This window comes from Symphodus melops, assembly GCF_947650265.1.
Source record: "Symphodus melops genome assembly, chromosome: 6".
Lineage (NCBI taxonomy): Eukaryota > Metazoa > Chordata > Actinopteri > Labriformes > Labridae > Symphodus > Symphodus melops.
The window spans coordinates 12,006,001-12,020,019 of NC_136696.1; the positions used below are offsets into that span (position 1 = coordinate 12,006,001).

At 41.4% G+C, this 14,019-nt stretch overlaps 2 protein-coding genes across 2 annotated transcripts; one reads left to right on the forward strand and one right to left on the reverse strand.

Annotated features, from left to right (window-relative positions):
• Positions 1 to 5,109, forward strand: ldha (lactate dehydrogenase A4). Its single transcript, XM_079345956.1, has 8 exons — positions 1 to 141; positions 2,142 to 2,267; positions 2,385 to 2,502; positions 2,643 to 2,816; positions 2,894 to 3,067; positions 3,246 to 3,363; positions 4,580 to 4,703; positions 4,820 to 5,109. Exons 2-8 carry the CDS (start codon positions 2,142 to 2,144, stop codon positions 4,982 to 4,984), a joined length of 999 nt encoding a protein of 332 aa, XP_079202082.1. The 5' UTR covers positions 1 to 141; the 3' UTR covers positions 4,985 to 5,109.
• Positions 5,110 to 6,290: 1,181 nt separating this feature from the next.
• tsg101a (tumor susceptibility 101a) lies at positions 6,291 to 12,919 on the reverse strand. The gene is made up of 10 exons (XM_079345512.1): positions 12,504 to 12,919; positions 11,671 to 11,758; positions 11,503 to 11,568; positions 10,772 to 10,935; positions 10,298 to 10,424; positions 9,266 to 9,323; positions 8,958 to 9,052; positions 8,015 to 8,217; positions 7,677 to 7,916; positions 6,291 to 7,564 (listed from the first exon to the last, which is right to left on the reverse strand). Exons 1-10 carry the CDS (start codon positions 12,543 to 12,545, stop codon positions 7,475 to 7,477), a joined length of 1,173 nt encoding a protein of 390 aa, XP_079201638.1. The 5' UTR covers positions 12,546 to 12,919; the 3' UTR covers positions 6,291 to 7,474.
• Positions 12,920 to 14,019: the final 1,100 nt, after the last annotated feature.

The following is a 14,019-nucleotide window of genomic DNA, read 5'->3' on the forward strand; positions in this document are numbered from 1 at the left end:
CACGTGACGTGCATACGGAGGGGCTGTCTTTAAAAGCGGGAAACACCGCCTCTTTATCACCACTTCTGCGGAAAAGCTGCACTCAGGAGGCGCAAGACACATTCCACATCGTGTTTCCACCTTGTTAACTGAACCCTCAAGGTAAGAAAACATCGGGCTCCATTATTGCAGAGTGTTTCGTTTTCTTCTGGAAATCATTGTAACGTTACCGTAGGCTACATGTTATTATTATAGGGGGACCTCGCCACTGTCTAGGCAAAGGGGTGTGTCGATGCAATCAGTATTGGTAATAATCTCACCTTCTTCCTCTTGTGACAAGTTTTTCTTTTAATGGGTTTCATATGTAAAGTTGATGATTTTTTGTGAAACAGGGCTGGAGAAGCAACAGGATGTTAGTGGCCTTTCCTACTTGTTTCCTACTTGTTGCAGCCCTAACGGAAGTTGTCGAGATAAAAAAAATATTTTCAAGAATTGTTTTAAATAATTGGTTATTATGAGTCGAAACAAGGTAATTGTATTCTATCATTAAACTTACGTAAAACGGAGATTCCTATTGTTGTCATTTTAATAATACAACATTGCAGCGTTAGTGGTTTGACTGTGTTTCCAGCATCGCATAGGATGTTTCTGGTTGATGTAAGAGCCTAAACGCAGTGTTACACAAGTCCTTATGTGTGTGCCTCCAATGGCGACCATCATCCCGACAGAAACCTGAACCAGACAGTGAACTCCCATGTGTGGATGAACACTAGCCTACTGGTGCTGAAGATTTTATCAATGCTGTTTAAGTACTTTGACGTTCATTCTAAATGGTTCTCTATGAACATATCACATACTCTGGATATTTATAAAAAAAAAAAACCCCAACAACTTTGCATTGCTTGGATTCTCTAATTACTCAATATAAAGCAGCTGATGGGAATCTATCTCTCCTGCTGGTATAACCCTTCCAGTAAATGTGGAACTTTGTGACAAAACAAGTTTATCAGATCAGTTTGTGAAACAACAATTACAGTAATATGATTTATATATATATACAGTCGCCTGCAAAATAGGACAGTGAAGGTACTAAACCACATTAGTGATACCTGACACCCCCCATTAGAGCTCAAACCCCCACAGGCCTGTAAGTGATCATGTGGGATTATGTAAACGCACATAACACAGTTTAAGTTGTCCAGCTGTGTGAAAAATATAGCTTCTTATTTTGCATCCCAGAAATTCTAATCCAAAGTTTGACACAAAACATCCACTTCAATCCCTCTGAGCCATATAGACTGAAGTATATTAAGCTACTAATAATCCTTATTCAGTCATGACACACTTGTAATTTGTCTGATTTGTACAGCATAATTCAACAGTATTGAATTCAAACTTTAATCCTTTACTGTAAGATAACAGAGGGTCCATTTGTGAAGCTCAGGGTCAGCTTCTGGTATGTTGTAAGCTTTCAGCTCACCTCTGAGTGACAGATAATTGGATAAAGGGATGTTAGGTATATCTGTGTCCCACTTTCTATATCCTCCTATTGTGTGCAAACTCACCATGCAGAGGTCTTAAATGCCTTCTCGCAGCAGGTATTACAGTGCATTAATCCTGTCAGGGATTCCACTACGTGCAGTTCTCCACATCACAGAGAGGTAGCCGAGTCACGCTGGTGATGTAAACGCCTGCAAGCGTGAGCCCTCAGCCCTGTCTGGCCAACCAGGAAAACATAAATGACTGTGTGTGACGTCATCAGGGGGATGGTCTGTGCTGCATGGAAACAGACTGCAGTACTTCACTATGGAGACTGAGAGAGGCGCTGTAGGGTGTAGGTCCAGCACTCTGTGAGAAATAAGGAAGTAAGCCTTTTTTTAAGAGTGGTAGATGTGTCGGTGAGAATAAGGAACTTGTGGTTGTTGTGAAGTTTTGTTTTAGGGGTGAAGAAATGGGCACACTTTCAGTTCTTTAATTAAGGTATAGATGGAAATCCCCTCAAGCATGTCCAATGAGAAACCTGGAAAGTCTGTCCTTATATCTCATGGTTTATTCAGCATTTTTACAGGCTCTCTCTCTCTCTCTCTCTCTCTCTCTCTCTCTTTCTCTTTTTTTTTTTTTTTTTTTTTTTTTTTTTTTAATAACTCCTTGCTTTCCAACAGATGTCAACCAAGGAGAAGCTGATCAGCCATGTGATGAAGGAGGAGCCTGTTGGCAGCAGGAACAAGGTGACGGTGGTCGGTGTTGGCATGGTGGGCATGGCCTCTGCCATCAGCGTGCTGCTCAAGGTGAGTTAAAAGAGAAAATGAGGTGGGAAATGGAGAGACTCGAATGAGTGTTTGTCCAATGTAAGATAGAATATAGTGAGTCCAAGACTTATTGTATGTTTTGAAAAAAAAACCCAGGACCTGTGTGATGAGCTGGCCCTGGTTGACGTGATGGAGGATAAGTTGAAGGGTGAGGCCATGGACCTGCAGCATGGATCGCTCTTCCTGAAGACACACAAGATTGTGGCTGACAAAGGTAAGAACGTACGCCAAGAACTACAGCCGTTGACTCATGAAAGAGTTTTGCTCTCATTCTTGTTCCTCACTCGACCTGAAATGAAGATGGGTCATCTGTGGCGCCGTCTGACCAATCTCTCCTTCTTATCAATTTGCCAGACTACAGTGTGACGGCCAATTCCAAAGTGGTGGTGGTGACTGCTGGTGCTCGCCAGCAGGAGGGCGAGAGCCGTCTGAACCTGGTCCAGCGTAATGTCAACATCTTCAAGTTCATCATCCCAAACATTGTCAAGTACAGCCCCAACTGCATCCTGTTGGTGGTCTCCAACCCAGGTCAGTGTGGTTTGACAATGAGATCTTTTTAACAACAACAAACATGGACTAATCACTGCTCTCTGTCACCCCTTCAGTGGACATCCTGACCTACGTGGCCTGGAAGCTGAGTGGTTTCCCTCGTCACCGCGTCATCGGCTCAGGTACCAACCTGGACTCTGCCCGTTTCCGCCACCTCATGGGAGAGAAGCTCAACCTCCACCCTTCCAGCTGCCACGGATGGATCATTGGAGAGCACGGAGACTCCAGTGGTATGCAGTTAACACTAAAAATAAAGTCTCTTCTGACCCCTCTCTGTACCTTGTTTCTGGTCTGAGGCAAATTCTTTCTTTCAAGCAAAAATCATTTGCATGTATTATGTAACCATTATCGACTTATTCTTCCCTTTTTTTTTTTTTTTTTTTTTTTTTATTCCTCCGTTTGTCTTAGTGCCTGTGTGGAGCGGCGTTAACGTGGCTGGAGTTTCCCTGCAGGGCCTCAACCCACAGATGGGTGCAGAGGGCGACAGTGAGAACTGGAAAGAGGTGCATAAGTTGGTGGTTGATGGGTGAGTACAAACTATTTTCCATTAATCCACTCATCGATGAGCTGAAACAACTCCCTCAACCCTAATTTCTCCCTCGCATTCATACATTTGAATTGCAAATCAATCAGCCATGTGAGCATAAAGGCCACCTGTCCAACACTGACTGCTATCAGTCTTTTTTTTTTGTTTTGTTTTTTTTGTTAATGAAACAGACTTATGATGGTTTAATATCTTATGTCACAATTACCTGTTAACATGAAGACTAAAATATCTCAGCTGGCTCGTTTGACTCCATTGACTTGTGACTTGCCCTTTTGAGGAATTTGGTCCTGATTGTGAGTCAAAAGGCAAGCAGAGGCAGGTCCACAGAACACTACTGTGCCAAGAGTTCGCTTGAACCTGGCAGCTGGCACACACAATAACTACAGTTTGCTAATCCTGTTTACATAATGCTGTATAGAAGTGCTCATGAGCTCACTCTTCACTCCCAGGTTAGCATTCATGAAAAACCTGTCTCTGTTAGCTCATCTGCATTTCTAAATCTCTCCCTGTTGCTGGGTTTTGAAAGAGGAGCTTGGGCCATTCTTTCAATGGTGACATGATGAAACTGAACTGTAAACGTTGAGAAGTTCAACTTTTAAACAGTCAGCATGTCCTGTTTCACAATTTCTAGCGAGGTGTTTAGGGAGGTCAACCGTGTGCGACACAAAGGCTGTGTTTACCAAGGCCAGGATTTCAAAAGTGGGATAAAGACGAGAAACAAATGTACACAACGATTGGGTCAGCGGTGAAGTAAGAAAAGCAAAAGTGTAACCTTGTCTTTTAGCATGAAGAGGTTTTAGTTTTCAAAGACACATTTGATTAAATGAAACCGTTGGACTCCCTTCTTAATTTATTTCTCTTTTTAACTGATTTTATTGGCCTACAAACTAAAGTGGTGTGTTCATGTCCAGAATTAGTGTTATGTTTCAGTACTGTGTGTGTACTCTCATGAACCAGACCTATTTACTCTGCGTACATGCTTTGTGTACATTTGGATTGCACAGCAGAGATTGGTGATGGGAAAACTCTGCTTCTCTCGTGGTAATCTGGAAACCAGACGAGTGAGGGATACTGGTGTAAAATGAGGAAGCGGGAGTGGACACAGTCCAAAATACAGAAGCAGGCTGACGTCTTGGTTTTCCCTTCTGTCACAAAGACAAACTTTTCTCACTTTTTTTTTTTGTGCACTCTGCAGGGCTTATGAGGTCATCAAGCTGAAGGGCTACACTTCCTGGGCCATCGGTATGTCTGTGGCCGACCTGGTAGAAAGCATCTTGAAGAACCTCCACAAAGTGCATCCTGTGTCCACATTGGTCCAGGTATGGAGACTTGCAGACTTACATTTCTAATATGACTTATTCATTGTGTACTTTCTTCAACTATTCTGAAATAAAAGCAAACCTTGACCGTGCCCTGCCGCCGCTCGTCTTTTTAGGGCATGCTTGGAGTGAAGGATGAGGTCTTCCTGAGTGTCCCTTGTGTCCTGGGAAACAGCGGCCTGACAGATGTGATTCACATGACGCTGAAGCCGGATGAGGAGAAGCAGGTGCAGAAGAGCGCCGAGACCCTGTGGGGCGTACAGAAGGAGCTCACCCTGTGAAGAAGTGTCCTCTGAATTTCTCACACTGAAATGTGGTCAACTCCCTACTTGCATTCAGTACCTCCTGTGTCCCTTACGGCAAAAAAAGGGAATAAAACCTCAGAATCTAAAAAAAAAAAAAAAAATGCAGAAAGCTCGATTTTTGCCTTTTAGATATTCACTGATGGGTTTATTTCTTTCCTGTACTGCCTCCCACTTGTTCTCCTCCATGACTGAATTCTCAGATATAATTCTCATCTCACACCTTTAACCTTTGTGCTCACCCTGCCTGTGTTGGAGCGAGGAGTAACCCATTTGTTGTTCGATCCACATGAGAAAGCTAAAGCCTTAGCATATTGCGCATATAGACTGTGTACCGTCACTGCTTCTTCTATACACTCCCTGTCTGTTGCTCCTGTATTCTGTGATTGTTACCAGTTGTATTTTTCCCACTTGATCTGTTTTTTTTTTTTTTTTTGGAATATAATGGAGACATTCCATTCTCTATGAGGGTTTTCTGTCAGCAGACAGCCATAGCAACATCTCTGCATACATCACGAGGCCATCATCCTGTGATAGCAAAGTACCTTATCATATGAGCAGAGCAATGCTGCGTCTACAGGATGGCCTTGAAGCCTTTAAAAACATCCTAACCACAAGTGCACTGATTGAAATAAACCATTTACAGTAAAAAAGTTTAAAGAACTACAGAAAACTAATGGGAAAGAGTCGGCTACACGTATGACCAATCAGATTATCACGGTAGAAGGTCAAAATCCTTTTTTTTGTTTGTGCACCCTAAATACCCTTCATAGATTTTGTATTTATTTGACTTGACTTTGTAAACATCAAGAGTTCATGATAGTATTATTTATAACTGTTAATACTTTGGAGATCTATTTATGTATTGTTACAACCGTAAAAGAGGTCTATTAACTCACTGGACTCACTGAAGATCTGTACCTGTCATGGCAGCTGGATATTGGATTTTATTTGCTGTAATATCAAATAAATCTGCCAGGATAGTGGGCAAAAAAAATCTGTTCTTCGTCCTTTCCTGTGTTTGTCATCCTAACAAAACGCTGTTTGTATGTGTCAACAGAGCAGCTGCTCTGTTGACGCATACAAACAGCACGACTTCAGGTCATCACGTGGCTGAGTGGATGTTTGTTTTTAGGAGGACATCAGTGTGGTCACTAGATTTTCTCTAAACACATTTTTGTAAAGGAATACAGCATCTGCATACAAATACGAGTTAATGTGAGATCATTCACAGACACTTAGGCTGTAACAGAAATATTAACCAATGAAATGACGAGATGAGCCATTCAATCAGACTTTTATTTGTTCTGATTTACATAAATCTACAGATATATAAAAGAACAGGTGGTCTATGGTTGACGTGGAAACAAGACAAATAACGATAATCTATCATACAATTCAAAGTGCATTTAGTAAAAAGGCTAATTTAAATGAGACCTGTTTGCAAACTTCACGAGTTAGCTTTTTGATTAGTACAATAGTTCTTGATGCGTTTGTACCCTCAACTACCCCGTCTGTATTCATCACTTTTTCCATACGTTTGGGACTCAGAATGAGAGGACAGCACGAGGAACAGAAAAGAAACACGTGAAATGTTCTATTATACCTTAGAATAAAGCATAACTGCTGTCCACCTTAATCAGAGACACTACAGAGTAAACCTCGGCTGTACATGATTGACTGGTAAATGTGGTCAGACTGGAGGGTGGGGCTCGCTCACTATGCTGTCATGAAACAAACAGAACAGAGAAAGAGACAGTAGTCATGACGTGTGTCGGTGGAGATCCAAAATAAAGCTTATTAACAGACTTTAATAAGATGAAGAAACACAGTTCAGGTCTATGTTCCTCACCACTCTGACTCCAGGGCCGATTAACATCTGACCTGTGAGGTTGCCCTGATAAATAAACCTTTTCATTATAACAGGGGGATGGACACGTGGGGCCTCTCTACAAAGCCCCCTCTCTACTAGCCCCGAACGATTTGTGCTTACTAGCCAGATAACTTTGTTTGGACAACAGGTAGCCAACGGAACCTGTGGGCCGACCTGCAACCAAACATTCGCAGGTTGACACAATAACCAAGAGCCACACAGAACAGCATCCAACCTGACTTTTAGCAACATGGCATGTGCACTAACAACGTTTTGGGTGTCATCACAGTACCTGCTTCGCGATGTGGTCGAAGTAATGGAGTCATGTCTTACTAATGGGTCATTTCAGGTGAAGCATAATAATTGTAAAAGAGTGTTTGTCAGATCAGGAGACAAAGATGTCCTTGTGGCCGCACAGTCCACTAAACGAGACTCGTTTTAAATGTTGCATATTTACTGATTCCCTGTTCAGCTCGCCGTCTAAAGACATTAAAAAGATGGGCAGCTCTTTGTAATAGAAAGTATTTTTAAAAAAGGGAGTTAAAGAGGAGGAAGAGAAGATGAAGATTTTCATATTTTGAGGTCGTCAGTCGAGGTCAGTAGAGGTCACTAAGGCCGGCTGTCTTGCGGGCTTTCTGCATGAGAGCTCGAAGCTGGAACTGCTTCCTGGACTGCAGACGTACGTGCTGCAACAAAAGAGAATAACAGCCAATGAGATAACGTCGTCTGTAGGGAGTAAAACTGTTTCACTGTGTGCTTCATGTTGTGCATGAAGGACGGTGGCGTTGACGTGGTCACCTTTAGAAAAACCTCCAGGTCTATGACGCCCCTGCGGAGCGCCTCTCCCAGGTAAAAGATGGTGTCCTCGATCGCGTTTTCTTCGGCGTAAAGGTTCAGGATCTGTTTGTAGAGCGGGGCTGTGGGTACGATGACATCGTCGATATCATTGTTCTCCGATTGGTTTTCCATCTTCTCCAAGGCCTCGCTGAGCTCCTCGTCTTTTCTCTTCAGCAGCTCGATGTTCCTGTCAACCTCGGCCTAGTGTCGACAAACACAACGACCGCATCACCATCGACCAAAATGACTAAATAAATAAATGAAGAGGACAGAACAAATACAGCGACAGGGTCTCTCACCACTTCCTGGTCCAGTCTTGAAACCATCTCCTCCAGTTTCTGATGGCCTTTCTTCAAGTCCTCCTCCGTTCTCTTCAGGGCGTCCAGCTCCGCCTGAGCTCTGTCCATCTCCTCCTTCATCCTCCAGCGAAGCTTGTCACTCACAGCAGAAATCAGAGATGCGCGGATCGTGTCTTCGCCGATGGTGCCATCCCTGCTCTGGCCTGAAGAGGAAGAGGAGGGATGTGAGTCAAGGAACAGCAGAAAACTTGATCACAAGTCCACAGTTGTGGCAAATGTGTAGTTGTTCCCCCGTACACCTTCCTGATATACAGTTTAATGTTTAGGACTTAAAACGCATGAAAGACGAGGCCTCCAGCCACAGCTTTCATCTGGATCATATGGAACTGTTCTGTCTATCATGCGGGAGAAAAAAAAAAAAGGGCGCGAGTAGTCTCTTGCTAAACCCGCATTTTCTCCTCTTTACTAAATATAGGAGACATCAGAAGCTCCCCCTGCATGCTGCTTCTTCCCCCCTGGTGCGTGAAGCTGGGAGAGCAGAAAGCTCCCCTGATCCGAGGTGGGTCTTTGTGTGCAGTTACTGTTTCCATCTTAAATATAGCGCTGTGTGGGAGAGCGCTGGAGAGGTGGGGACGACTCTTCAGGTCCATCTTACCCTTTGGCCTTTAATGCTCCCCACTCTAGTTACACGAACGACCTTTCAGTGGCAGCTCAGCGCGCCACAGAAGTCACACAGAAGGTCGGGGGAGTCTGAGTCAAAAGGTCAGTCGTCTAATATCAGGGTTCACTAAAGACCAGGGAAAAGAGGAAATCTGCTGTATATTTAGAAGTGAATCAAGCTTAACTTGGAGAAAGGGAATCGTTAAATATTCCATTTAAAAGTACAAAACTTTCAAATGTAGCCATGAGAAAGAGGCCCGCTGGCTGTGAGTGTAATACATACCCACTGTGGAAACAGGAGTCTGTCCGGGATAGTGTGCTGGTCCAGCAGTGGCTGGGTAAGAGTTTCCTCCTGGGTATTGGTATCCTGGATAGCCTCTGTAAATAGTTAAATGCCCATGAATGAACAAATCCTTCACGTTGTCCATTTGAAACAAAATTCTGACCCGTCTTTGACTCAACCAGTTGTGTCGTGTTTTACTGGCTTCTGTGTGATGAGCTGCTAAAGAAGAAATGACTAAAACAAACAGGAAATGTAAATGTGCTTCAGCTGAGGGAAAGGTCTGGGACCTGCTTTGTGAAACATCTTACCCTGGATTAGCATTTGGACCGTATGGTGAGACGGCAGGCATTCCAGGCATGTATGAAGCTAAAGTACAGAGAGAGACGGGGAAACAATTAGATTTGAGGACATACAGTATTCTCCCCATCCATTCCCACATAGACATATTTACTTTGACGTTATGGTGTCTGAGCTCCATCTGGTGTTTGAGGACACAACTGCATCTCTTAAAATGGGGTGTAATATTAAGAGTTGGGACCATTCTAATACCGGTATGAGGTCCGATGTTGACACAATTTACGTATCTATAACAGAGTTATGGAGCAGGATCACTGTAAGGTGGCAGAGCCAGCGGGGGAGAAGAGCGCTGATTGTTTGAGTGCACGTCTGAATGTGTGTGTGTGTGTTTCTTTACACGTTGCATTATGCAATGCAACCACAAACTGGGAAACCAATATTACGCCAAAGTGGAATTGGTATGAAAGTACAAAGACGTAAGGATGGGTGATATGGCTTTAAATTAAAATTTCTGAGTTTTTCACACCAAATTTACCATTTTAATTACTCTATTACAAATGGCTAAAAAAAAAGTTTCACTTTAATTTCATCAACACGTTTGAACCAAAGAAAACTGAATTTCCCTTGGAAGATTAATAATAGCTGTCATCGTGTCTTTAAAAGTGCACTATGTCGTTTGAGGGTTCAACACAAGTAGAGAGGAAGCAGAGACAAGGCAGAATACTCGTGTCTGGGAGGATGAGAGCTATGGGAGCAACAGAGTAAGAGGAAAACTCAATTCTCCACAATCTCAATGTATTGATGAAATGTTAACATCAGCCAGAACTATAGCGGCATTCTGAAAGAGGTTCCTGGTGGTTAGTGAGTCATTTGCGGAGGTCCTATCAGCAGGCTGTCCAGGTTTCTGACCTGTGGCTCCTTTTTTTTGGTATGACTTCCATCTATCCACTGTCCCATCTCTAAATAAAGGCATGCATAGCCCTGAAAGAAATCTGCTGCTGTGGACGATTAGATTGTTCACCAACAACCAAACGGTCACTCACGGTTCGGGGGTCCAGCAGCTTGGAAGGCTTGGTATGGGGCTTGTGTGGTGGGACGAGAAAACACGGGAGGCTCCTCTCCAAACACCACAATCATCACCTGAATCAGACCGTACAAGTCTGACTGAGGCTACAAGAGAAACAGGGAGGGGCACATTTTATCAACCAAGCAAACAAATAAAGACTGCTATTTCAAATGACCCACAGACGTCACTGTTTAAATATTAGCTAAGGGCAGTTTGTTGCCACCTTTACCTCTCCATTCTGCACAAAATAACATTTCAGAGAACTACAGGTGTCTATATTTCTCATTTCCTATGGACGCTGCAGTCGTAGTTAAAATCTTTTATATCTGAATAAGTCAAACAGTTATAATGCATTTATCATAATAATCAATGTTGCACATTTCACTGTTGTCATGGCCAAAATAAACAGTTTATAACAACAATAAAATTAAGGGAATTGCATTACACTTACATGCTTCCACTCATGTAGATAAGGCAGGTAGATTTTGCCGTTGGCGTCGATGTGTTTGCCAGTTTTGATCATCATGGCACTGGTAGGTTTGACAAAACATATGGGAGGGTTGTAGGGATACGTGTCCAGCAACCACAGACAAACTGGGATGTTGTAGACATTGCCTGCAAACACACACACACACACACACACACACACACACACACACACACACACACACACACACACACACACACACACACACACACACACACACACACACACACACACACACACACACACACACACACACACACACACACACACACACACACACACTCTCTCTTAAGGTTTGGCTTTAGGCTCGTGGTAATATGTTCTGTAGCTGTATGTTGAAGCTAAGAAGCAAGAACAGGAGAGAAAAATCTGCAAGTCATAGTCAACGAGTAAAACAATAGTTTATTTGCAGATAAACATTCAATCTAAAATGCTTTTTAGATGTTTAGATTCTCTCTACATGTTACCACACACAGAGATCTGTATGTTACTTAACCCTACCAGTGACAAGTTTCATGTAAAGTCATTTACAAAAGAACTAGCTCAATCTATATTCAGGACACAACTATAGAGAGAGGAAGAGTTAGCTTGTAAGTACGCTAGACTAGACAGAAGCTGACATTTACCTTTCCATCGCCCAGTCGCCGTGGTTACACATCAGAACAATATCATGCTTATTGTTCTAGAGAACTTACCTCTGTAGCTCACTGGCACAGTTCCTGTTAGGCTCATCAGGTCTCTCGTGGACCCATCATTAAACACTGAAATTCAAAAAGTAAAAACAATTGGAATATACCTTTTCATGAGATAATAAATATAAAACATATCTCAGACCAAACAGTGAAAATGATGATTCCTTTTACCATACGCATCCATAACAGGCTTCAAGTCCTTGTACTGGGAGATGACATTGGTTATCTCCCGAACAGTCATTTCTTTGTATTTGTATTGCTGGACAAAGAGGACAAAAATATCATGAATGTTTATTAAAATCAAACCTTTGAAACCATCTCTTATATGTCAATAACACTTTTAGAATAAGCTAAACAAATATATATATATATACAGCCCAGTCATTTACTATGATATTGGTTTGATGAACTCAAAGGTTTGATAGAGAAATGTACAGATTCTGCTTTAACAAACAATGTTCAGGGAGCATTTGTTCCTGATCAATAAAGTGTCAATTATGATCAGAAAATATTTCAACATAGAATTGTTTACCATCTCCAACTTTCCAAATCTACATCGTACATCTCCGTCAGGTGTTTACTTCAACAACACGATGACTTTCAAAAACAGTATTAAAACACATTCAGCCTCAACAATAACACACGTTTGTTAGTCCTTTTATACGGAGAAACTAACACATTATACTAAACTAAATAATCAATGCAGTTGTATTTCTTCAGTCAAAGTCACATTTGAAGAAAACAGAAATATTTCTGAAGATTTGTAAGATAACTTATTAAATATCTGGTTATGCTAAGGCTGGATCTGAGCTAAACGGATTACTTTTGCTGATGGATGCGTATTTATTTAAATGAACCATCTGACCTGACTAACAGGAGGAGAAATTGTTGTTAAACAGGAATTAGATTTTTCAGGAACATTTAACTTGCTTGTGTTCATGTTTGGTATCGCTTATATTAGCTAGCATGCTAACGTTACCGAAAGTGATGAATAGTGAGCTTACCTTCAGCATTTTCTTCAGGCCTCCTTCGTTGACAACAGCCATGGTTTTGGTTTATAGAAATGTGTTTCTATTATTAAGTTAAAGCGTGAACAGCTGACTTTAATGCCAACTGTAGTGACACCTAACAAAAGCTAAAAACTTGCTAGCAGGACAGCTAGCACAGTGAATGCTAGGCTAATGCTAGCCCAACCTAGGGCCGACTACAACACAGTCTATGAAACACTCCAGTCCAGTACGGGGTTTGTTTTTGTTTACCCACGACTATAATCACCAACTCACTTAAAATTGAAAACACCCCAAAAAGATAATCAGTAGCTGTTAAAAGAGACCAAAAAACAAATATTTGCTGGTTGACGGCAGGAATTTCCGGTATTTTACCTGACAGCTTCCGGTCTGAATATGACGTGTCAGAGAGGTGTGAGCATAGATATATATATATAGTTTTTATATATCTATGGGTGTGAGTGTGAGCATGGGTGTGAGTGACCTGGGTTCGTTCTCTTCGGTGAACCTAGTTTTTTTTTTTTCTAGAAAGAAATTACTTATCTTCAGAGTCTCTATAAGTTTATCAAATTCATATGAACGACATTTACTTTTAAACCAATTTATTTGAATAATCCTAATGTTTGTCTGCTGCTTAATTCTTTAATTATTTAACTATTTATAGATAAATATGATCATTTCCCTCGTAAACCATTATATTGATGTCTGCATTGTGTGCTTAAAAAGATAGGCATATCAACATGTTGATATATATTGAACCATGACAGTGTTATAGGTTCATGACAAGACTATATGTGACTTGCTATAGTTTAAAGTATGGCCTGCAGTACAGTTCAGTCATTTATTTGTCTATAAATATCACTCTGCACTGAACATTCTCTACTTTACCTTTTGGGGGTTCTCATAAAAATAGGCCATAACTTTGAACTTATTTCAAAGTTATGGCCTTGAACTGTATTTGAACTTAAATAACGGGCTACATCAAAAGTGTTTTTGATTTGAAAGGTGTAGCCTATACTAAAAGGTGTGCAGTAAGTGAGTAGACTGGGGCTAAAGTGTTGAATCAACAGTTATCTTCTTATGTTTAGTTACCAATTCTGGCACTTACTTCATTACATCCCCCTCAGGGTATGCTACAGAAGGAGTTTTTAAACTGTGTAGATGTTTATTAAGCCATCTCATTAACAATTAAAGAATAGATAGGATCGAACATTATCTAATAATTATGTCGACATCCCATGATTTATTTCCCTCCCATAGCCTATTAGAAAATGATCAGAACTTCAAATATTTTCTTGTAATAGCACAAAACACCTTTTCAATGATTATGCTAGAACAAGAAAAAAATTGGAATTAAGCAGACACTTTCACAAGAGCTCAGCGAACAATATAATATTATATTTTTTGTTGTAGCATACACACAGAACAACACACAGCTGTTCACTTCTTTTGTCAAGGTTCTTTTTTAGAGCATTAGCTGGGTGTGAGTTCTTCAAATTAATAACTTATATTT